This window comes from Microtus pennsylvanicus, chromosome X (genome assembly GCF_037038515.1).
Source record: "Microtus pennsylvanicus isolate mMicPen1 chromosome X, mMicPen1.hap1, whole genome shotgun sequence".
Classification (NCBI taxonomy): Eukaryota; Metazoa; Chordata; class Mammalia; order Rodentia; family Cricetidae; genus Microtus; species Microtus pennsylvanicus.
Window position 1 is genome coordinate 26823290 of NC_134601.1, and position 23495 is coordinate 26846784.

General features: G+C 40.0%; 1 protein-coding gene across 2 annotated transcripts in view; it reads left to right on the plus strand.

The window, feature by feature from the left end:
• The window catches only part of Cenpi (centromere protein I), a 62781-nt gene that overhangs the window by 23702 nt on the left and 15584 nt on the right, over positions 1 to 23495 (plus strand). For both annotated transcript variants that reach the window (XM_075958791.1, XM_075958792.1), the window contains 7 exons: positions 380 to 497; positions 920 to 981; positions 5441 to 5535; positions 9998 to 10133; positions 12311 to 12435; positions 17624 to 17672; positions 17802 to 18020. In XM_075958791.1, the coding sequence (XP_075814906.1) occupies positions 380 to 497; positions 920 to 981; positions 5441 to 5535; positions 9998 to 10133; positions 12311 to 12435; positions 17624 to 17672; positions 17802 to 18020 (804 nt within the window). The remainder of the gene's footprint in view (positions 1 to 379; positions 498 to 919; positions 982 to 5440; positions 5536 to 9997; positions 10134 to 12310; positions 12436 to 17623; positions 17673 to 17801; positions 18021 to 23495) is intronic.

Sequence of the window (23495 nt, forward strand, 5' to 3'; positions counted from 1 at the left end):
AATAGAGTGGTTGTTAGAGAGTATTTCTGATTTTTAGTTTGAGACACAGTTCCTCTATGAGTCCTTGGCTGGACTAAAAAAAGGCTGTTTTAGGTTTTTGTTATTGTTTGTTTGTTTTTGCTTATTCAAGACATGATTTCTCTGTGTAACAGCCTGGCTGTTTTAGAACTTGCTTTGTAGACCAGGCTGGCCTCAAACTCACAAAAAAATATTTTTTGTTTGTTTTTGAGTCAGGGTTTTTCTGTGCAGCCCTGCTGTCCTGGAACCAGGGTGGCCTTGAACTCAGAGATCTGCCTGTCTCTGCCTTTATACGTTGCCATTATCTAGCTTAGAGTATTCATGATTCTGTATGAGATTTTGCAATCACCTTGTGTTTCAGGAGGGGTTTTACTCCTGTGAAGCGTTCCTGTATAAGAGCCTGCCTCTCTGGGATGGCTTCTCCTGTCGGTCACAGTTCCTTCAGCTTCTGACCTGGGTTCCATTCAGTAGCTTCTCTGGTATGTATTATGAAAAGTTATTAGTTATTTTTTTTTTGCTGTGATTAAACACCATGACTAAGGCAACTTAGAAAGAGTTTATTTTGGCTTATGGTTCCAGAGGGTTAGAATCCATGACAGTAGAGCAAAGGCATAGAGGTGGGGCCAGGAATCGAAAGGCTTGCATCTTAAACCACAAGCACGAAGCAGGGTGGACTGGGAATGGTGCTTGGCATTGAAACCTTAAAGCCCATCTCCAGTGACGTACTTCCTTCAGCAAGGCCAAGATTCCTAAACCTACTTGAATAGTGCCACCAACTGGGGACCAAGTTTTGAAACATCTGAGCTTATGTGGTTCTCATTTAAACTACAACTTGAACTCGTTTAATTCAATGTGATATAAATTAAAACTATTTTGAATACTCTTATTTTCTATTTCCTAGAGATGAAGCCACTTTTTAATCATCTAGCACCTCTCTTCTTTTCATCAACAATTTATTTCAAGGTAAAAATCCAAAAACAAACAAAAGAAACCTAAATAAATCTTACTTATACTGAAGAAAAAACATACTTCTATTAACTGGTGTTAAATAATTCGAAACTGGAATTTTGGCAGTAATTTTCTTTCTTCTTCTCTTTTGAAATGTTGTAACATTTAGAGTGTATGTGTGTGTGCGTGCATGTGTGTGTTACTGTGTATACGCCACAATACATGTGCCATCAAATGGAAATTTGGCGGTCAACTTGTGGTTTTCTCCACATGTGTTCTGGGCCTAGAACTGAGGTTGTCAGGCTAGGCAGCAAGTTCCTTTACACCCATTGGGTCATTTTACCTGCCTACCTTTTTTCTCTCTCCCTTCCTTCCTTCCTTCCTTCCTTCCTTCCTTCCTTCCTCCTTCTTTCCTTCCACTTTTCTTTTCCCTTCACTTCCATTTCCTTTCACTACCCCTCCTCCTTCCCCCCTCCCCTCCCCTCCTTCCCTTCCTTTCCCTTCCCCTTCCCTTTCCCTTCCCTTCCTTTCCTTTCTCTTTTTCTTTTTTCTTTTCTCATGTAGCCCAGTCTGGGTCAAACCCAATAAACCTTCTGTGTAGGTATGGATGTCTTTGAACTTCTGCTTCTCCTGTCCCCCCCTCCCGAGTGTTGGAATTACACTCATGCAGCGTCATACCCAGTTTCTGAGATGATGGGGTTCAAACCCAGGCTTTCATGCATGCTAGGCAAGCACTCTACCAATTGAAATGCACGTCTAGTCTTCCAGCAACGATTTCCTTCCTTCCTCCCTCCGTCCATTCCCATTCTTTCTTTTGATATTAGGGTTTGCTGGTTATTGTAGCCAATGCCTACCTGGAATTTGTTATATAGACAAGGCTGCACAGCAGTTCTCCTGGCCCTTGCTTCCCCAGTGTTGACAGTACAGGTGTGTTTCACCACACCTAGCCTCCGCATTCATTTTGTAACTGCACTGTATTATGGAATAGAAAGTTGAAGTGTGTAGAACTTTCTGGTTTGAAAGCTTCATCACACCTTTTTCCTGAATTGTTACACTAGTAAGCAGCAAATGAGATCACAAAAAGCGTGTCAAATGCATATTAACTTGAATGTAAAAACAAACTAACTGGCAAATACTCAACAGTACTTGGAGTACCATTATATTTTTTGTGTGGATTGAATGCATTGTTATTAACTCCGAGCCACTAACAACGCATCAGTATCACATTAAAGAAATTAATGTCCTTCCCCTTGGGGGTCATTTCACCAAGAGCAAGAATATGATTCTTTGCTGAAATCTTTAACAGAGTTTTACAAGGGTTTAATCCACTGGTTCCAACTAACCCAGACAACAAACAGAACTTCAAATGTCATTCTTTAATCTGTAAGTGTTGTGTTCAACATTTCTGGTGGATAGTCCCTTTAGAGGGTTACTTTCATTCTCTGTATTTGCTGCTTTCAGCAAAAAAGCAAAACAAAAACAGCCACATACATTTTTCTGGGTTGGGGACATGGAAAAGCACATAACTTAAGGTTACAGCTATGCACTAGCTTGGGTTGTAAAATCAGATGACACAGGAAGTTCAAGGCAAGTAAGGGTGATTGTTACATTGTTCTCATAAAGACAGGATAAACAAACAGGCTGGATACCCAGTAGGCTAGCAGGTCCTTAAGTTTTAAGTGACCTCAATGTGTGTTCTTAACTCAGACTGTGAGGTCCAGCCAAAGTTCCAGTCTCTAAGAACATAAGGGTGGTTTTATCATAATGCTTTGCCAGACATTTGACCATAATGCTTGTTTCTTTCATACATATACTAATTACCCTTTTTGAGGCTTTCTGGGATGTGGGGATGTGAAGTTGAGACAGGGTCTAACTATGTAGCCCAGCTTTCCCTGGAACTCAGAATGACCTTTTACGTGCATCTGTCTTCTTGCCTCCGCTTTCCAGGCTGTAGGATGCTCTGCTTTAGCTCTTCATCACAACCGTGCGAGTGCAGTAGCAACCAAAGCCAACCAAACACCTGAGCCACTTTCCCATTGAACTCATTCCTCTGGGAGAGCAGTGACGATAGACTATTTCTCCTACAGACGTTTGACACCTGAAATGACTCACTGTTGGCCACATTTATAGGAAAAATAGGTTGTTCTGGTCAGTGTGTCTCACAATTTGTTTCATATCACTTAATTGCCTATCACATTAACTTGAATTTGCTCATTTTATTTTACTTATAACTCACTGCTGTATAACCACTGTCATTCAAATGAAAATCCCAGTTATCCTAGCTAATAAATTTTCAGAGACTATTTTGAAAAAAAATTTGCAATTCTCTCCTAATCTTCTAGTTGAGTTCTTTTTAATTTTTTCACTCATCCCATCAATCTAAAGAGCTGTTGAGTTAGCTTTGAACCGTAGGCACTTGTCATTTTTGTGGGTCAGGGTGGTTGATAATTAGCAGTTGTTCATGATTTAACATTCATTTAGACATACTATTTATGTATGAGAGTAGGGGATGGGGATAAGGAGGGAGAAAAAGAAAAGGCAACCGAAGATGAATCAAGAATAGAGAACAGTATTTAACTTTCAGGCTCAAAATGAGACTCAGTGAAGATAAAGAATTCTGAATGAGGCCTTGGAAAGACAGGATAAAGTCTGAGAACATAAAGATTAGGAATGTTGAGCTCCCAATAGATCAGCTCCACTGTCTCAGTGGGTGGGTGCACCCCTCATGGTCCCGACTTCTTTGCTCATGTTCTCCCTCCTTCTGCTCCTCATTGGGACCTTGGGAGCTCAGTCCAGTGCTCCAGTGTGGGTCTCTGTCTCTATCTCCATCCATCACCAGATGAAGGTTCTATGGTGATATGAAAGATATTCGTCAGTATTGCTCTAGGATAGGGTCATTTCAGGTTCCCTACCCTCAGCTGCCCAAGGAACTGACTGGGGACCTCGGCTTGGGCACCTGGGAGCCCCTCTAGGGTCAGGTCTCTTGCCAACCCTAAAGTGGCTCCCTTAACTAAGAATTGTGGTTCCGTGCTCCCCTATCCAACCTTCCTTTATCCCAATCCTCCTGTTTCCCCAAGGCCCCCCCTCCTTCCCTTCTAACTTTTCTCTCCCCATCTCCCCTTACCCCCATCCCACCCCACCCCCAAGATCCCACTTTTCTCCCCGGCAATTTTGTCTACTTCCCTTAGCAAAGAGGATAACTATATGTTTTTCCTTGGGTTCCCCTTCTTACTTAGCTTCTTTAGATTCACCTATTGTAAACTCCGTGACCCTTATTTATGGCTAGAAACCAATTATGAGTGAGTACATCCCATGTTCCAGCTGGACTGTGACTGAAAAAGCATGGGATAAAACTGGACTCTCTGAACATGGCGAACAATGAGGGCTGATGAGACGCAAAGGACATTGGCACGGGGTTTTGATCCTACGTAATGTGCTGGCTTTGTGGGAGCCTAGCCAGTTTGGATGTTCACCTTCCTAGATATGGACGGAGGGGGGAGGACCTAGGACTTACCACAGGGCAGAAAACCCTGACTGCTCTTTGGACTGGAGAGGGAGGGGGAAAGGAGTGGGGGGAGGGGGAGAAGGGTGGGAGGAGGGGGAGAAGGGTGGGAGGAGGGGGAGGGAAATGGGAGGCTGGGAGGAGGTGGAAACTTGGTTTTTTTTCTCCTTTTCTCAATAAAAAAAGAAAAGAAAAAGAAAATAGATTTAAAGCAAAAAAATAAAAGAAGATTAGGAATGTTTGTTTTCCAGAGTTACAGAAGATTCATTTTTAAAACTATCAGAAAGTATCTTGTACTCCAAGACCACAAAGTAAAACGGGTAGAGAAGTCTTACTTGTAACAACTTCAAATGATCTCTGAGGTGACAATAAGGATGATTTTCTTATGCAGCCCAGGTTGACATCAAACTTGATATGCAGATAACACTGGTTTTGAACTCCCTTATCTCCCTAACTCTACTTCCTAAGTGCTGGAATTGTAGCTCTGTGCTGCCATGCATGGCCAAGGGTGATGCTTTTTCTTTCTTTTTGCTTTTTCAAGACAGGGTTTCTCTGTGTAGCTTTGGAACCTGTCCTAGAACTTGCTGTAGACCAGGCTGTCCTTGAATTCACAGAGATTCACCTGCTTCTGCCTCCCAAGTGCTGGGATTAAAGGTGTGTGCCACAACTGCCTGGCCAAATGGTGATGGTTTATTTGATGATGTAATGTGTGTTATAGAGGAATGTGATTTAGAGAGCATTGTTCCTGGGCTAAGCTGGAAGTCTTGTTGAGGTATGTTTCTCCTAGAAAAAAAGTGCTAGCACAAATCGGTGTTTGCATTCATCTGCCCTTTGTAGACAGAACACGTGGGAATAGCAACTATTTATTTGACTTCTAGGTGGGTATGGCCATCCAAGGTCCCTTCCATTTCTAGCCTCTGCTGGGTCTAAATACTGCTTGCTTTGAATGATTTTGTTTTGTTTCCCCCTCAGTGTAGTCTTCTTCAAAGCCTGAAAGAACTACTGCAGAACTGGCTCTTGTGGCTTTCGATGGATGCCCACGTGCAACCGGTGACAAGCAGTCCTCTGTGAGTTATCCTGTGATCGTCACAGAGATGATCTATATAAAACTGTGCATATAGAATCTAATAGTATGGCGTGAGACTTACTTATTTCATGTAAATAATTAGTAGAACTTTTAGTTACTCTTCACATTTCATTCCCACAATCCTGAAAGAAAAGTAAAATTTCCAAGTTACTATTTTTTACGTAAACCAAAAAGCAATCTTTTTGAATGACTTGGCACTAGGTAATATAGCAATAAAGGCAGGAAAGCTGAAATTACAATATAGCTTTGACTTCCATTTACTTTAATTTACTTTATATAATGCAGTTTTATATGTTGAGCCAATTTTAATGAGAGGTTTTGTTCCTGAGGTGTATTTTGTTTACATACCTTAATTTATTTTGGCTTTGGAGTTAAAAATGAATTTGATTTTTCCATTAAATGTATGCTTTACCCACAAACTGAAAGACTGAATTTTTTTAGGAACTGCATAATCAGGATATTTTGATTCTTTCTGCCTATTTGGATTCTCTTATATCCTGTCAGCCACATAATTCTTTAGTGCTTACAGAGTTTATACTGCAGGGAGTTGTAAGCATAATGGAAAGGAGAGCTGATAGAGCACCAAGATCGTGCGGGTTACATCTCTGGGTGGACTGGAATGAAGCAGCGTCTTCTGCACATACCAGGACCACCGCACTCAGGAACTCACAGCAGCTGTGCTTACCTGCACAGGACCCACACAAGGACAAGCCAGTCAGTATGCTAGCGTGGAGCCTCCTAAGGACAGTCAACTTGTGGGATACATTTTGTTTCTTTAAGAGTATGACTCCTGGTAAACTGACCATGCCCCAGTGAATGACCATGCTACCAGAGGTATGTGGACAGCACATATGGACAGGAGTTGATGGCTTATTACATTCAAAAAAGAGGACATGGAATTGAAGGAGCATAGGGTGGGAGGAGTTAAGGGGAGGAGATGCTGAATATGATCAAAGTACATTGTATGAAATTCTCGAGGAATAAAATGCTTTTAAAATTATAAATCAAGCCGGGCGGTGGTAACGCACGCCTTTAATCCCAGCACTCGGGAGGCAGAGGCTGGCGGATCTCTGGGAGTTCGAGGCCAGCCTGGTCTACAAGAGCTAGTTCCAGGACAGGCTCCAAAGCCACAGAGAAACCCTGTCTCGAAAAACCAAAAAAAAAAATTTATATCAATAATATAAATAAATTTCAGCTGGGTGGTGGTTGCGCACGCCTTTAATCCCAGCACTTGGGAGGCAGAGACAGGTGGATCTCTGTGAATTTGAGGCCAGCCTGGTCTACAATAGCTAGTTCCAGGATAGGCTCCAAAGCCACAGAGAAACCCTGTCTCGAAAAACCAAAATAAATAAGTAAATAAATAAATTTCAAATATAGAAACACACACACACACACAAGTACAATGTTGTCAACCCCTAGTATATTACTTTTCTTGTTGCAACAACAAAATTCCTAACAAAAGCAGCTTAAGGGAGGAGGGTTTATGTGGCTCACAGTAGAGAGGGTGCAGTCTGTTATGGTGGGGAAGGCGTGCTTGTGGGAACACGAGGCAGCTGCTCACAGTCTGTCCGTATTTAGGAAGCTCAGGAAGCAGAGAACAAGGAATGCTTGCTCTCAGGACTGCAGCCCTAAATGCCACCACCTCTGTTTAGTGTGAGCCTTCCTAGATAATCTCTTACAGACATGTCTAGAGGTTTGTTTCCGTGCTGATTTTAGATCCTGTCAAGTTAAGAATGAAGACTAACCACTGCACCTATGTATCTGTCATCCAGTTTCAACAGTTAGCAACTCAATTTAGCGACTTTTTAAGAATGTTTGTTTTTTTTTTAATAAGTGTATGGGTGTGGGCGTGTGTATGTGAGTGCAGGTACCCTTGGAGGCCGAAAGTTTGGATTCCCTGGAGCTAAAGTTTACTGATGATTGTGAACCATCCACTGGGAGCCAAACTTAGGATCCCTGGAAGAGCAGTGTGTTTTCTTAACTGCTGAATGATGTCTCTACCCCAAACTGCCTTTCACTATTTACTTTCCTTAGACTATTCTTTAGAGGAACCCAGATACTATGTCACTTGTTAAAGTGGTGCTGTTACAATACCTAAAATCAAGAGTTTTTCAAATGTCGGACTATTATTAATCCATGTGTTTATGTATTACACCCACCTGCACACATGCATGGCAACAGTATGCGGGAAGGTCAGAAGGCGATGCTGTGGAGTTGTTTTCTCCTTCCACTGTCCATGGGTTCTGAACGTTGAATTCAGGTTGTCAGGCATATATGACAAATGCTTTTCCCTCTTAGCCATCTCTCCAGCCCAACACATATCATTTTCATTTTCAACTGCAGGGGTTGGGGTAGGAGTGTGAGGCTGTTCTGAAGCATGGATTGTTTTCTTTAGAATACAGAGATTTCTAAAGAAGTAGTCACCAAGAAGTCTCTTCTGGGACTGAGGATGTAGCTCAGTGGCAGTGCACTTGGCTAGCATGCAGCAGGGCTTGGGTTGTGTATCCAGTACCGCCTTAAAAAGGAAAGGTTTCTGGGAGCAGTCATTGTTTGCAATCATTTGTGACACATTTGGGAAGTCCTGCCAAAACTCAAGTATGCTATGTCAGTTTGCAAGTAAGCAGGTTATTGTCTGCTTTGTTAAATGATCGCTAACATTTCCCTGCTTCTGTCATTGGAAGCATCATGGTAGTGAGTGTGGAAGAGTCAGCATCTCCCAAACTCTGAGACTATATGTTATCCCAGATTGTGTATTATTATACATTCTCGTTTTTTCAAGGCTGGTCTGGTCTATGTAGTAGTGAGTTCCAGGACAGCCAGAGGTACATAGTGAAGCCCTATCTGAAAAAAAAATTAAAGATCAAGAGTAATCACTGTGCTTTTAAATTTATATTTAGCTTTAATTCTTTTGTTATACATTAATCCCAACTGCAGTTTACCTTCCTTCTACTCCTCCCAGTCCCTTGCCCTATGTCCCCTTTCCCCCAGATCAACAACTCCTTTGTTTCCCTTCAAAAAAAGGAGCAGGCCTCCTAGGGATAGCCACTGAACATGCCTAACAAGATTCAGTACGACTGGGCACAAAGCCTCTCATATCACAGCTGGATGCGGCAACCCAGTTGGAGGAATACGGTTCCAAGCACATGCAGAAGTGTCAAGAGATACTCCCACTCCCATTGTTGGGAGTCCACAAGAACATCAAGCTACACAACCATAACATATCTGCAGAGGACCTAGCTCAGACCCATACACGGTCCATGTTTGTTGCTTCAGTCTCTGGGAGACTCTATGAGCCCTGCTTGGTTAACTCTGTGGGCCCTGTTCTAAGTGGTGTACTCGGCCCCTCTGGCTCCTACAATCCTTCCTCTCCCTCTTCTCTGGGGTTCCTGTGTCCACCTTGTGTTTGACTGTGGGTCTCTGCATCTGCTCCTGTCGGTTGCTGAATTACACCCCTCTGATGACAATTGGGCTAGGCACTGATTTATAAGTATAGCGGAATATCATTAGGAATCATTTCATTGCATTTTGTTGCAGTCATATTTGGTTCTACCCTGGGTCTCTGGGCTGTCCAGCCTCTGGTCCCTGGCAATCCAGGCAGTGGCAGGCATGTGCTCCCTCTTGTGGCATGGGCCTCAAGTTGGTCCAGTCATGGGTGGTCACTCCCACAAGCTCTGTACCAGCTTTACTGCAGCATATTTTGCAGGCAGGACAGATTGTAGGTTGAAGGCTCTGTGGCTAGGTTGGTGTCCCAGTCCCACTGTTAGGAGCCTTGCCTGTTTATAGCAGATGGCCAGTTCAGGCTTGCTTTTCCCCATTACTAGGAGGCTTCGCTCGGGTGTTCCCACTTCACTGAGTTTCTACATCTATCCCGAATGCTCCCCAGTTCTAGTTGTCTTTTCCAGTACTCTCTCCCTCCCCTCCAGATCCATCCTGTTCCCATCCCCATCTACCCCCAGTCCACCCACAAAATCTGTTCTATTTCCCCTTCTCAGATCCATGTGTCCCCCTTGAGCCTTCCTTTTTACTTAACCTCTCTGGGTCTGTGGATTGTAGCTTGGTTATCCTTTATTTTACAGCTAATCTCCACCTATGATGACAACATACCCTGTTTGTCCTTCTGGGTCTGGGTTACCTCACTCAGGATGATCTTTCTAGTTCATCCATTTGCCTTCAAATTTCATCATGCCATTGTTTTTAACAGCTGAGTAATATTCCGTTGTGTTTTATTTTTTTTATCCATTCTTTAGGTGAGGGGTTGGTGGATTAACCACAATACTATGGTTGATAACTGTGTGTTTTTTTTAAAGAAAGTGAATTATACATTGGAGAACTGATAGTTTTTTAATTCCCTATCCATCTATTGCTTTATATTGCTTACCTTTAGCTTGGAAACTGAGCACTTTTTCTGGTGTATATTTGACTATTATAATCTCTTATTACAGAGAGACAACTTTGGGTGAATCCATGACCTCTCTGGCTCAGTTGATTGAGTACGTGGGCTGGCTGTCCCTGATGGCATTGCGCTTGGAGAACAATAGTACATTGTTGTTGCACTTTATTTTGGACTTCTTTGAGAAGGTAGTATACAAATTACAGTTATGATAGGTAGTCACTTTATTGGCCTATGGTTTAAATTTCAGATATCATGAAGGTAAGTTATGATCTTACTATGTAGTTAAAATCACCATGTTTTGAAATTAATAGTTTATTTTCACCTGAGTGACTTCAATAGAACAAGTGTAGCTTTACATGAGTTACTGACTTTCATATGTTTACTGAGGTTTCTGACCCACCCGGTCCTAGTCCTGCCCAGTTCCTGCAGTTGTTAAGTCGCAGAGAAATCACACAGAAGTCTACATTAATTATAAACTGATTGATCCAGTAGCTCAGGCTTATTAATTAATTCTTATAATTTATATCAGCCCATAATTCTTGCCTGTGTTAGCCACATGGCTTGGTACCTTTTTCAGTGAGGCAGTCACATCTTGTGTCCTCTGTCTGGGTAACAGCTGCAGACTGCGCTTCCCTCTTCCCAGTATTCTTGTTGCCCCGCCTCTACTTCCTGCCTGTTTGCTCCACCTATATTTCCTGCCTGGCTACTGGCCAATCAGCATTTTATTAAAATACAATTGGCAAGGTACAGACCATTGTCCCACAGCATTCATAGAACAATTGTAGAAAAATATTTGGTTGGTTTTTAGTTCAGATACTATTTTATAATACATTGATTGACCAATTAAAAAACTGGCCCTAGGCAGAAGTCTGTGTCTAGAGTCATTTTGTTGTATAGTCATTTACTGTTTTATAGGATCTAACATGGGTAAATCTATAACTACCACAAAGTACCCATTATAATCTTCCTTTCCCCAGTTTTCTCTATTCATTCACCAACACCTAGTTAGTTTTGTTTGTTTTGAGACAGGTCTCATGTAGCCCAGGGTGGTCATAAATTTGATGTGTAGGCAAGTGTCTTAGGATTTCTATTGCTTTGATAAAACACCATGACTAAAGCAACTTGGGGAGCAAATGGTTTCTTTCAGTTTGCCTTTCCCAGTCATAGTCTATCATGAAGGGAATTCAGGACAGGAACCTGGAGGCAGGAGCTGATGCAAAGATCATGGAAGATCACTGCTTACTGGCTTGTTCCTCATGACTTGCTCAGCCTGCTTTTTTATGCCATGCAGGATTACCAGCCCAGAGGGGGCACCATTCACAGTGAGCTGGGCCCTCCCACATCAATCATCAACCAAGAACATGCTTCACAGGGTTATCCATAGTGCAGTCTGAAGGAGCCCTTTTCTCAATTGAGGCTTCTTCCCTGTTTCAAATGACTTAAAACTAGCCAGCACATTGAGGATCCTCTAATCCTCTCGTGGAGTTCTGGGATTAAAGACTTATAGCACTATTCCTAGTTTATATTGGTACTGGGTATTGAAACCAGAGCCTTGTTTATACTAGACAAACATTCTGCCTTCTGGCACTAATCTCTGCTCTATGTTATGTATTTGTTTAAAAGAATGTGCTCCGTTGTTTTCCAGGTTGCCAGTTAACTGATTATGATAAATGAATATTTCAGAGATTTAAGGAGACAAAAATGTTCCCTTGCTGTAACATGTTTTTCAAGTTCTAAGATGAAATGAAAAAAAATTAAAGATTTAATTCCTTTTATGTGTATGAGTGCTTTGCCTGCATGTATGCATGCGCACCACATGCATACTTTGTGCCACAGAGGACAGAAGAGGGCATTGGATTACCTGGAACTGGAGTACAGATGGTTGTAGGCCACCATATGGGTGCTGGATCTTCTGGAAGAACAGACAGTGCTCTTAACTCCTGAGCCATCTCCCCAGCCCCAAGATGATGATGATGATGATGATGATAGTAATCGTAATAACTTACATAATAATTATATAAATTATTATTTTGAGACCCGATTTTACTGTGTGTCCTTGGCTGGACTTAAATTCATAGAGAATTAACTACCTCTGCCTCCTGAGTACTGGGATTAAAGACATGCACCACCTGGCCTAGCTAAATATTTTAATAATGATCTTATAGAAATAATTTTCGGAGTTAAAGTTGATGTTTGATGAGTTGTATTTTAAAAAAACTTATAGCTATCCTTTTAATTTAGAAATTAGTCAGGTTCAAATGTAATGATATATTATTGCCTATCTTACATTAATTATTATTTGATTAAACTTCATTGATGTACAGAAAGTAATATATATTGATATTAACATTCTTTCCAAAAGGTGTGTGACATATATGTAAATTATGACCTTCCATTATTGGAGCTGTTTCCTCCTGTGATCTTCCATTCTGCACTCCTAAGCCTGGATGCCAGTATCTTGAACCAGCTTTGTTACATTATGTACAGGTACAAGTCCCCCTCTCCCTTTAAGTCATTTGATGAATTACTACATCATAATTCTATCTTCATCATTTACTATAATAAAATTAAAATTCCTATCAATTTTCTTCCAGGGTCTATGAAAATAGGAAACTTAGTTTTGGGGAATATGTTCTTCTAATGTGAAGCTCTAATAGTTATGTTGTTATTTTTTTATATTTATTGAGCTCTACATTTTTCTCTGCTCCCCTCCCTGCCTCTCCCTGCCCCCCTTCTGCCTTCCCCCAAGGTCCCCATGCTCCCAGTTTACTCAGCAGATCTTGTCTTTTTCTACTTTCTACTTCCCATGTAGATTAGATCTATGTAAGTCTCTCTTAGTGTCTACATTGTTGTCTAAGTTCTCTGAGATTGTGGTTTGTAGGCTAGCTTTCTTTGCTTTATGTTTAAAAACCACCTATGAGTGAGTGCATGTGATAATTGTCTTTCTGGGTCTGGGTTACCTCACTCAAAATGATGTTTTCTAGCTCCATCCATTTTCCTGCAAAATTCAAGATGTCGTTATTTACACACTCCATTGTGTAAATAAATATACCACATTTTCCTTATCCATTCTTCGATCAAGGGGCATTTAGGTTGTTTCCAGATTCTGGCTATGACAAAGCTACTATGAACATAGTTGAGCACATGTCCTTGTGGCACGATTGAGCATCCTTTGGATATATACCCAAAAGTGGTATTACTGGATCTTGAGGAAGGTTGTTTCCTAATTTTCTGAGAAATTGCCACGCTGACATCCAAAGGGGTTGTACCAGCTTGCATTCCTACCAGCAATGCAGAAGTGTTTCCTTTACCCCACAACCTCTCCAGAATAAGTTGTCATCAGTGTTTTTGATCTTGGCCATTATTGCAGGTGTAAGATGAAATCGCCAAGTTGTTTTGTTTTGCATTTCTCTGATGACTAAGGATGTTGAAAATATCTTTAAGTGTCTTTCAGCCATTTTAGATTCCTCTGTTGAGAGTTCTATGTTTAGGACTGTACTTCATTTTTTTTATTGGATTATGTGTTCTTTTGGTGTCCAATTTCTTGAGTTCTTTATATATTTTGGAGATCAGACCTCTGTCTAATGTGGGGTTGTTAAAATCTCCTATTCTGTAGGCTGTCGTTTTGTCTTGTTGACCACGTTCTTTGCTTTACAGAAGCTTTTCAGTTTCAGGAGGTCCCATTTGTTAAGTGTTTCTCTCTGTCTGTGCTGTTAGGGTTATATTTAGGAAGTGGTTCCCTGTGCCAGTGCGTTCAAGTGTACTTCCCACTTTCTCTTCTATGAGGTTGAGTGTGGCTGGTTTTATGTTGAGGTCTTTGATCCATTTGGACTTGAGTTTTGTGCATGGTGATAGATATGGGTCTATATTCATTTTTTTTTGCGGAGGGTGGTGGTTTGAGACAGGGTTTCTCTGTAGTTTTGGTTCCTGTCCTGGAACTAGCTTTTGTAGACCAGGCTGGCCTTGAACTCACAGAGATCCGCCTGTCTCTGCTCCCGAGTGCTGGGATTAAAGGCATGCGCCCCCACCGCCCTGCTATTTTCATTCTTCTACATGTTGATATCCAGTTATGCCAGTACTACTTGTTAAATATGCTTTCTTTTTTTCTATTTTATATTTTTTGCTTCTTTGTCAAGAATCAGGTGTTTGAAGATGTATGGGTTGATATCTGCGTCTTCTATTTGGTTCCATTGGTCCTCCTGCCTGTTCTTAAGCCTATACCAGGCTGTTTTCAGTACTGTAGCTCTGCAGTACAGTTTGAAGTCAGGGATTGTGATGCCTCCGGAAGTTCTTTTATTGTACAGGATTATTTTGGCTATCCTGGGTTTTTGCTTTTCCATATGAAGTTGATTACCTTTCTTTCCATGTCTTTGAAGAATTTTGCTCGGATTTTGGTGGACCTTGAATTGAATCTGTAGGTTGCTTTTGGTAAGATTGCCATTTTTACTATTTTAATTCTACGTACCCAAAAGCATGGAATATCTTTCTACTTTCTGGTCTTTTCTTCAATTTCTTTCTTCAAAGATTTAAAGTTCTTGCCATACAAGTCTTCCACTTGTTTGATTCGAATTACTCTGAGATATTTTATGCTATTTGTGGCTACTGTGAAGGATGATGTTTCTCTGATTTCTTTATCAGCCCATTTATCATCTGTGTAAAGGAGGGCTACTGATTTTTTGAGTTAATCTTGTATCCTGCTACATTACTGAAAGTGTTTATGAGTTGTAAAAGTTCCTTGGTAGAATTTTTTGGGTCGGTTATGTAAACTATTATATGATCAGCAAATAGTGAGAGTTTGACTTCTTCTTTTCCAATTTGCATCCCCTTGATCTCCTTTTTTGTCTTATTGCGCTAGCTAGGACCTCAAGAACTATATTGAATAGATATGGAGACACAACCTTGCTCCTGGCTTCTGCTTTTCTAGAGGCTTTTTTCAATTAAGGTTTCCTCCTCGTGGATGACTTTAGCTTGTGTCAAGTTGACACAAAACTCGTCTATGAACTTCCCATGCTTCTTCTTCCGAGTCTGCTTCGAAACTCTTTATGTTGTTATTTTCTTATTTTGAGACAGGGTTTCTCTGTGTAACAGCCCTAACTGTCCTCGGACCCACTCTGTAGACCAGGCTGACCTCAAACTCACAGAGATCTACCTCCCTCTGCCTCCCAATTGCTGAGAATAAAGGTGTGTACTACCATTACCTCATTATTTACAAATTTTAATTACTTAATAAATTTAAATTTAATAAGATTAAAATTTTTATTGTAAAAGTTTGCTTATTATTTAAAATTTTTATTGTATTATCCTCATTGTATATAGTGCTGGTTTTTCTACAGACATGTTTCTTGTGGCGCATCATGTTCTTTGGCTTATTTCCACCTTTTTCTCCTTTGCTGCTAGTCCACTTCCTTTATCTAGTCTTGCTTCTGCTTACATATCACACTATATATCAAAGATATTTTCTATCTATATAAACTATTGGATCCACAAATGAGGGGAAACATGGTATTTATCTTTCTGAGTCTGGCATATTTCACTTCAAAGTGATTTGAAGATTATAGAGGTGCCTTAAACACTAGAACTGAAGCTGTGCTATTTTTCCCCTCCCCCCGTAGGGCATATGGAATTAAAGTCTTTGCTGTAGATTGGCTTATTATATAGTGGCAGTGTTGTACTCAGCTTTGTTAATTAAAATTTCTGTGTGTTAAAGAACAGTTAATCAGTGATTGCTATGTGTTGAAGTGTATGTATTTTTTCTGGTAAACGGGACATTTTCTGGGAGGCAATAGGAACTATTTATTGTCAGTTATGTGACCCTCTAAGCATTATTTCTAACCTTTTGCTCTTTTACTTGTGGATCAAGATTATTTTTAATCCTTAACTTTAGGACCTTTCAGCCTAAGTTTTATCAGTGTTAAAATATATAGAAATCAGTTAGATGATAGTTCGCAGATAGAAAAAAAATTGTAGTTGGTTGTTTTACTCTTTGGGGGGCCCCACCACCCAGCTCCCAAATGAATACACTTGGAGGCTTATTATTACTTATAAATGCCCAGGCTTGGCTTGGCTTGTTTCTGGCCAGCTTTTCTTAACTTAAATTATCCCATCTACCTTTAGCCTCTGGACTTTTTTCTTTTCTTATTTATTTATATTTTGCTTTCACTATTACTCTGTGGCTGGCCCCTGACATCCAATTCTCCTTGTTCTCTTGCTTCTTCTTTTCCTCATTTCTGCTTCTATTTATTTATCTCTGCCTGGTAGCTACACCTATCCTTGCTCCTGCCTTGCTATTGGCCATTCAGCTCTTTAGTAGACCATCAGGTGTTTTAGACAGGCAAAGTAACATAGCTTCACAGAGTTAAACAAATGAAACAAAAAAATGCAACACATCCTTGCATCATTAAAACAAATGTTCCAGAGCATAAACAAACGTAACACACCTTAAGATAATAATTCTACAACAAAAATTACATTTCTGGATTTCTGTACCTTTTAACTTTCTCACATTTATTTGGGATTGTTGTTGTTGTTGTTGTTGTTGTTGTTGTTGTTGTTGTTGTGTGTGTGTGTAAGTAAAACAATACATGTGGAGTCATAGGAGTCAGTTCTGTCCTTCTACCACGTGGGATACAGGCATCAAGGTCGGGTCATCAGGCTTGAGGTCAGGAGTCTTTGCCTGCTCAGTTATCTCACTGGCCTGCTGTACCTTGTTTTACATAAAGAAAATGTGTTCTGTATCAGTAATTGGCTGCCTTCTTTAATAACAAAATACTAAAAGAATGTCCTTCCCTGTTTGTTTATATTTACAGTAAGAGCACATCTGAAATGTCTCGTTCAGTCTTTAAAAACTCATCAGTATTGTGTATTTATGTGTGTGGATGCGCATGTGCCACAGTGCATCTGTGGAGGTCAGAGAACAGCCTTGTATAGGCAGTTCTTTCCTTAGACGTTCTTGTGGGTTCTGGGGATCGAACTCGGGTGGTCAGACTTCATGGCAAGCACTTTCCCCCTGAGCTTTCTTGTCATCCTCCAACTAAATTTAGAGCCTCTTGTTTGTTTGTTTTGCAGTGCTCAGGATTGAATTCAAGGCCTAATGCATGCTACACAAGTGATCTAATACTGAACTCTACCCATAAACCCTAACTTTAAAAATTCTTTGTGGAAAATGTACCATAAAAGTGCAAAATCCTTAATGAGCTAATTAGATATTAGTGCTTTCCACATTTGCATTTGTTTACTTTAAATTGTACTTGTGCATATATGCGTGATTGTGTTGTGTACTTTCAAGAATATTCATGTGGAGGTCAGAGGTCAATATCAGGTGTCTTCCACTATTGCTTTGCATTTTATTTTTTGAGACAGCTTTTCTAACTGAACCATGCACTCACTAACTGCCTACAGTGACTAGTTGGAGAACTCCAGAGACTTGCCTGTGTCCGTTTAATCCTCCCAACCCCCACAGTGCTAGGGTTAGGGATACATGCAACCAAACCTGGTTTTCTTTCACATGGGTGTTAGAAATCCACTGTCAGGTACTTGTACTTCTCTAGCAGGTATTTTACCAAAGGAACCATCTCCCTGGCCCTAAAATATGTATTTTAAAATTTTCATTTTACATTCCAAAGAATTACATCTAATGACATTTTAAATGCTTTCTTATATTTGATTTTATTATTAGGTATCACGATAATTTGACAGCTGCAAAGAAAAACAACGTTTTAAAGAAGGTATGAAGGCTGAATCTGTGTCAAATCACCATTTTAATAAATAACTGAGTATAGATATATGGGGCCTGTTAAGAATAAAAAGCAAAGGAATAACAGATGTTAATGACCATTCTATTTCTTTCCCGTTAGGCAAAATCAGCATTCAATCTCAGCAGCAAGATCTGTCAAGAATTTAATTACTATTTGACAACTATGGTTCGTTGCTTATGGATGTCCAAACCATTTGATAAAGGAATGTACATTGATCCCCAAAGCTTAGAAAATTCTGGAGTAACAGAGTATAAATACAGTTTAAATTTAGTCCGGCATCCTTCTCTTTTGAGCTATGCAGCTTCCTTTTTGCTTCAGGTAAGTGTGTTTAAAGTGTCTTTATACTTCATAGGGTTACACTGACTGTGAAAACAGGAGCTATTATATCTGAATTGCAAGGCATGTTCGGAAGTTTTAGTGCTGACAAAATTTTGGTGATTGTGCTAAGCTTTAAGGAACTTAAATCTCTATTCTCTAAGAGAGCTTGGCCTTGTTGCAGAGACAGAATTGTTAACAAATTGCTGTAATACGGTGCCGAGAGGTGAGGGAAGGTACAATTGTAGGGAAGATAGATGACTAATTCAGTTCTGCTTGAGTTGAAGTGGTGCCAGGAAAGGAAAGGCTTCATAAAGGTAAAAGCTCCTGTCCGTCCCTCCTAAGACTAAAAGTGAAAGCTAGGCACTGGTGCTCAGCTCTTCATCAAGCCTGCTAATTATGTATTGATGATGTATGGGCGTGGCAGAAGTGTCTGTGTCTTCTTAGGTCATGGGCAAGATTGCCATTTTCAACCTTATTAGTGACTTGGGGGCCATTCATAAGGTGCGTTTATCAAATGCATCATTGATACAATGTTAAGATTACAAATGTTTTGGAAGAATTTGGATTCACAAGTCTCTTAAGATAGAAAATTGAGCTGGGTGGTGGTGCACACCTTTAATCCCAGCACTCAGGAGGCAGGGGCAGGCGGATCTCTGTGAGTTCTAGCCCAACCTGGTCTACAAGACAGGCTCCAAAAAATACAGAGAAACCCTGTCTTGAAAAACGAAAAGAAGAAAAAACAAACAAACAAAAAGAACATTGAAAACTCTAACAATGAAAACAGTACAGAGTTAGAGAAATAGTCATTGACTAGATATCTCAAATATACATGTAATGAGCAAAACCCATCCGGATGTTGGCTCTTACAGTTTGTGTTGTTGGAAGGCTGTCAATAAACAAGCATGTTCATGGCTGAGGCAGGAAGAGCAAGTGTTCCAAGCTGCCTTTACTCAAAACCAAAACTCCAAACAAAAGCAAACACCAAAACAGGCTTTGTGTAGTGCGCATGGGAAGCCAAGCTTAGGGGTCAGGAAAATGTTCGTGAACTCTTTTTTGTGTTTGGGTATCAGGGTAACTGTAACCTCGTAAGAAGAGTATGGTAGTGTTACTTCTGCTTTTATTGTGTGGAATAATTTGAGGAGTGTTGGTATTAGCCTTTCTTTGAAATTCTGGTAGAATTCTGTGCTGAAACCATCTGGCCCTGGGCCTTTTTTGGTTTGGAGGCTTTTGATGACTTTCTATTTCTTTATGGGTTATAGATCTATTTAATTTATTTGGTCTTGATTTAATTTTGGTATATGGTACTTATGTGGAAAGTTGTCTGTTTCCTTTAAATTTTCCAATTTTGTGGAACACAGGTTTTTGGAGTGTGGCCTGATGATTTTCTGGATTTTCTCAGTATGGGTTGTTAGGTCCCCCTTTTAATTTCTGGTTTTGTTTGTTTGGATATTCTCTCTCTGTTATTTTGGATAAAGGTGTGTCAGTCTTGTTGACTTTCTCAAAGAACCATTGATTCTTTGTATTGTTTTCTTTATTTCTATTTTATTGATTTCGCCCTCAATTTGATTATTTCCTGCTATCTACTCCTTCTGGGTGAGTTTGCTTCTTTTTGTTCTAGATCTTTCAGGTGTTTTGTTAATTTGCTAGTGTGGGATTTTTCCAACTTTTTCATGCAGGCATTTAATGCTATCAACTTTTCCCTTATCACTGCTTTCATTGTGTCCCATAAGTTTGGGTATATTGTGTGGTCATTTTCATTGAATTTTAGGAAGTCTTTAATTTCTTTTTTTATTTCTTCTTTGACCCAGTGGTGATTCAGTGAACATGGTTCAATTTCTATTTGTTTGTGGGCTTTCTGAAATTAGTGTTGCTGTTGAATTCTGACTTTAAGCAATGGTGATCCAATAAAATACTTGGGGTTATTCCTTTTTTTTGTATCTTTGAGGTTTGCTTTGTTGCCGAGTATGTGATCAATTTTAGAGAAGGTTCCATGACGTGCTGAGAAGGTTATATTCTTTCGTGTTTGGATGGAATGTTCTATAGAGGTCTGTTAAGTCCATTTGAGTCATAACATCTGTGAGTTCCCTTGTTTCTCTATTAATTTTCTGTCTGGCAGTCTAGTCCAGTGGTGAGAATGGATTGTTGAAGTCTCCCACTATTAGTGTGTGGGGTTTAATGTGTGATTTTAAGCTTTAGAAGTGTTTCTTTTACATATGAGGGTGCCCTTGTATTTGGGGCATAGATGTTCAGTATTGAGATTTCCTCTTGATGGATTTTGCCTGTGACTAATATGAAATGTCCTTCTTTGTCTCTTTTGATTGATTTTAGTTTGAAATCTATTTTGTTAGATATTCATATAGCTACACCAGCATGTTTCTAGGTCTGTTTGATTGGAAAGTTTTTTCAGTCTTTTATTCTGAGGTATTGTCTGTCTTTGAGATCAAGGTGTGTTTCTTGTATGCAACAGAAGGATGGATTCTGTTTTCATATCCAATCTGTTAGTCTGTGTCTTTATAGGCAAATTTAATCCATTTATATTAAGGGATATTGAGGACCAATGATTGCTATTTCCTGTTCTTTTTGGTTTTCTTGGTGTTTGTAACATTGTGTGTGCATTTCCTTTCTTTGAAATTTGGTGCTGTAGATCATCTATTATCTGTGTTTTTGTGTTGTATCTGATTTTCTTGGGTTGGCATTTTCTTTTAGTACTTTCTATAGGGCTGAATTTATCGACAGGTATTGTTTAAATCTGTCTGGTTTTGTCATGGAATATTTTGTTTTCTCCATCTGTGGTGATTGAAAGTTTTGCTGGGTATTGTTGGGGAATTTTATTTTAAGGTGTGTAATTTTTGTTTATACTGCATTTGTTGAACTCTGTGAAGCTGTGTTTCTTTGCCTGTCTAAAACACCTGATAGTCATAATAAGGAGCTAAATGGCCAATAGGCAGGGGCAAGAATAGGCAGGACTGGCAGGCAGAGAGTATAAAGAGGAGAAATTTGGGATGAGAGGGAATGAGGAAGACATCAGGGGCCAGCCACCTAGCTACACCACAGTAAACCAAAAGGTAAGAAGAAAGGTCTACAGAAATGAGAAAGAGAAAAGCCCAGAAGGAAAAGATACTCAGGATAATTTAAGAAAAGTTGACAAGAAACAAGCTAAGCTAAGGCCAGGCATTCATAACTAAGAGTAAGCTTCCATGTGTGAGTTTTGGGAGCAAGATGTTGGGCCCCTCAAAAGCCAAGAGAGTAACACATCACACAATAGGGTATGGTAGACTGGCATCCATGGTCTCTTAGTGTCTGTTCAGGATCTCCTGGCTTTCATGGTTTCCTTAAGCAGTCAGGTGTAATTGTAATAGGTCTGCCTTTATATGTTACTTGGCCTGTTCTCTTTACTGCTCTTAATATTCTTTTTTTATTCTGTATGTTTAGTGTTTTGATTATCATGTGTCAAGGGAACTTTTTTTCGGTCCAGTCTATCTGGTGTTCTATAAGCTTCTCTTCTTGTACTTTATAGGCATGTCTTTCTTTAGGTTGGGAAAGTTTTCTTCTGATATTTTAAGATATTTTCTGTACCTTTGAGCTGGAGTTCTCCTTCTATCCCTATTATTTTAAGGTTTGGTCTTTTCATGGTATCCCTGATTTCCTGGATATTTTATGTTAAGAATTTGTTGGATTTAACATTTTCTTTGACCAGTGAATCAATCTATTTTCTTTATTGTATCTTCGACTCCTGAGATCCTCTCTTCCATCTTTTGTATTCTGCTGTTTACGCTTGCATTTATGGTTCCTGATCGTTTACCCAAATTTTCCATTTTCAGAATTCCCTTGGTTTTTTCTTTATTGCTTCTCTTTCAGTTTTTAAGTCAAACTGTTTCCTTTACCTTTTTCTTGGTTTTCTTTAATGAATTTGTTGATTTCCAATTTTTTTATCTTTTCCTGCACTTCTTTAACGGAATTTTTCATTTCCTCTTTAAGAGCTTCAGTCATCTTTATACAGTTATTTTTAAGGTTGTTTTCGTCCACTTCATCTGTGTTGGGAAGTTTAGGTCTTGCTGTTGTAGAACCACTAGTTTCTGGTGGCGCCATATTGCTCTTTATATTGTTGAGTATACTCTTACCTTGTTGTCTGCCCATCTCGTCCTCCAGTCGGGATAGATGGAGCCTGTGCTTCAAGGGGTCCCTCTTCCTCCAACTGGTGTACTTGATTGCTCCTGCAGGTTCAGGCAGAGCAGAGCCTCCGGCGATCACTCCTCCAGGTGCAAGGTGGCCCAAGGTTCAGATAGATGGTCCCTCCTCAAGGTGCACGTGCGGCCACAGCTCCAGTGGTTGCTCCTCCAGGTGGAGGCCACTCTAGGTGTAGATGTGTGTGGCTGAGGTTCTGGTGGTCGCTCCAGAAATGGAGTATCTCATATCAAGAATGGCAGTGGATGCTGGCTGGGGCACAGGTGCTCTTTCCCAGAGGAACTTCTACAATAGCTTCTGGAAGATAGCCTCTGGAAGCCTCTGCTGTCTTTGCTTCCAGCAGTCACTGGCCTCTGATGCTCCCCAGCAGGGGTCACTTGGTCCTCTGACTCTCCCTGGCGGCAGGTCTCTCTGGCCTCCCAGCAGTTATTTATATCATGTGGGTTCTAAGGTTTGAACTTAGCCATCAAGATTTGGGACATACTCTTTTATCCACTGAGTCAGTTTTTGTGGTCCTGTCCTGTTTTGTCAGTGTCTTTTTTGTTTGTTTGTTTGTTTTGTTTTGTTTTTCGAGACAGGGTTTCTCTGTTTAACATCCCTAGTTGTCCTGGAACTAGCTCTTATAGACCAGGCTGGCCTTGAACTCACAGAGATCCGCCTGCCTCTGTCTCCTGAGTGCTGGGATTAAAGGTATGCACCACCACTGCCCAGCAAAAATACACCACTTCTTAATTGTGAAGTCAGTATATATAAATAAATATTAAAAGAATATATATATATATACATATATGTACATTTTTGTAATATTTATATAGGACCCATACAGATTGTAATTTTTTCTTATATCATTTATGCTTTTGTTATCAAAGTTTATTTACTGCATAATCCAAGGACATGTTTCAGTTTCTTGAAATACTTTATGAATTTCAGTTTGTCAGTTTCTTTTCTTTCGTTCTTTTCTTTGTAAACAGTCTAGCCTGGAACTCATCATGTATCAGGTTGGCTTCAAACTCCCTTGCCCCTGCCTCCCAGGTGCTTGGCTTAAAGGCATGCACCACCTTGCCATGCTGTTTTCAGTTTCTGTAAATAATCCTACTGGGATTTGGGTAGGTAATATTTTGATTCTGTAGATCAATTTGAGTTGTATTGTGACCATAATGTATGTATTAAGGCCATCGTATGCCTTTCCATTTCTTCAGGTCTCCTTTAGTTTATTCTGCAGTGTTTTATAGGCTTTGTTTTGTTGAGACAGTCTTGCTATATGTGGCTCAGAGCTCACTGTGTACACAG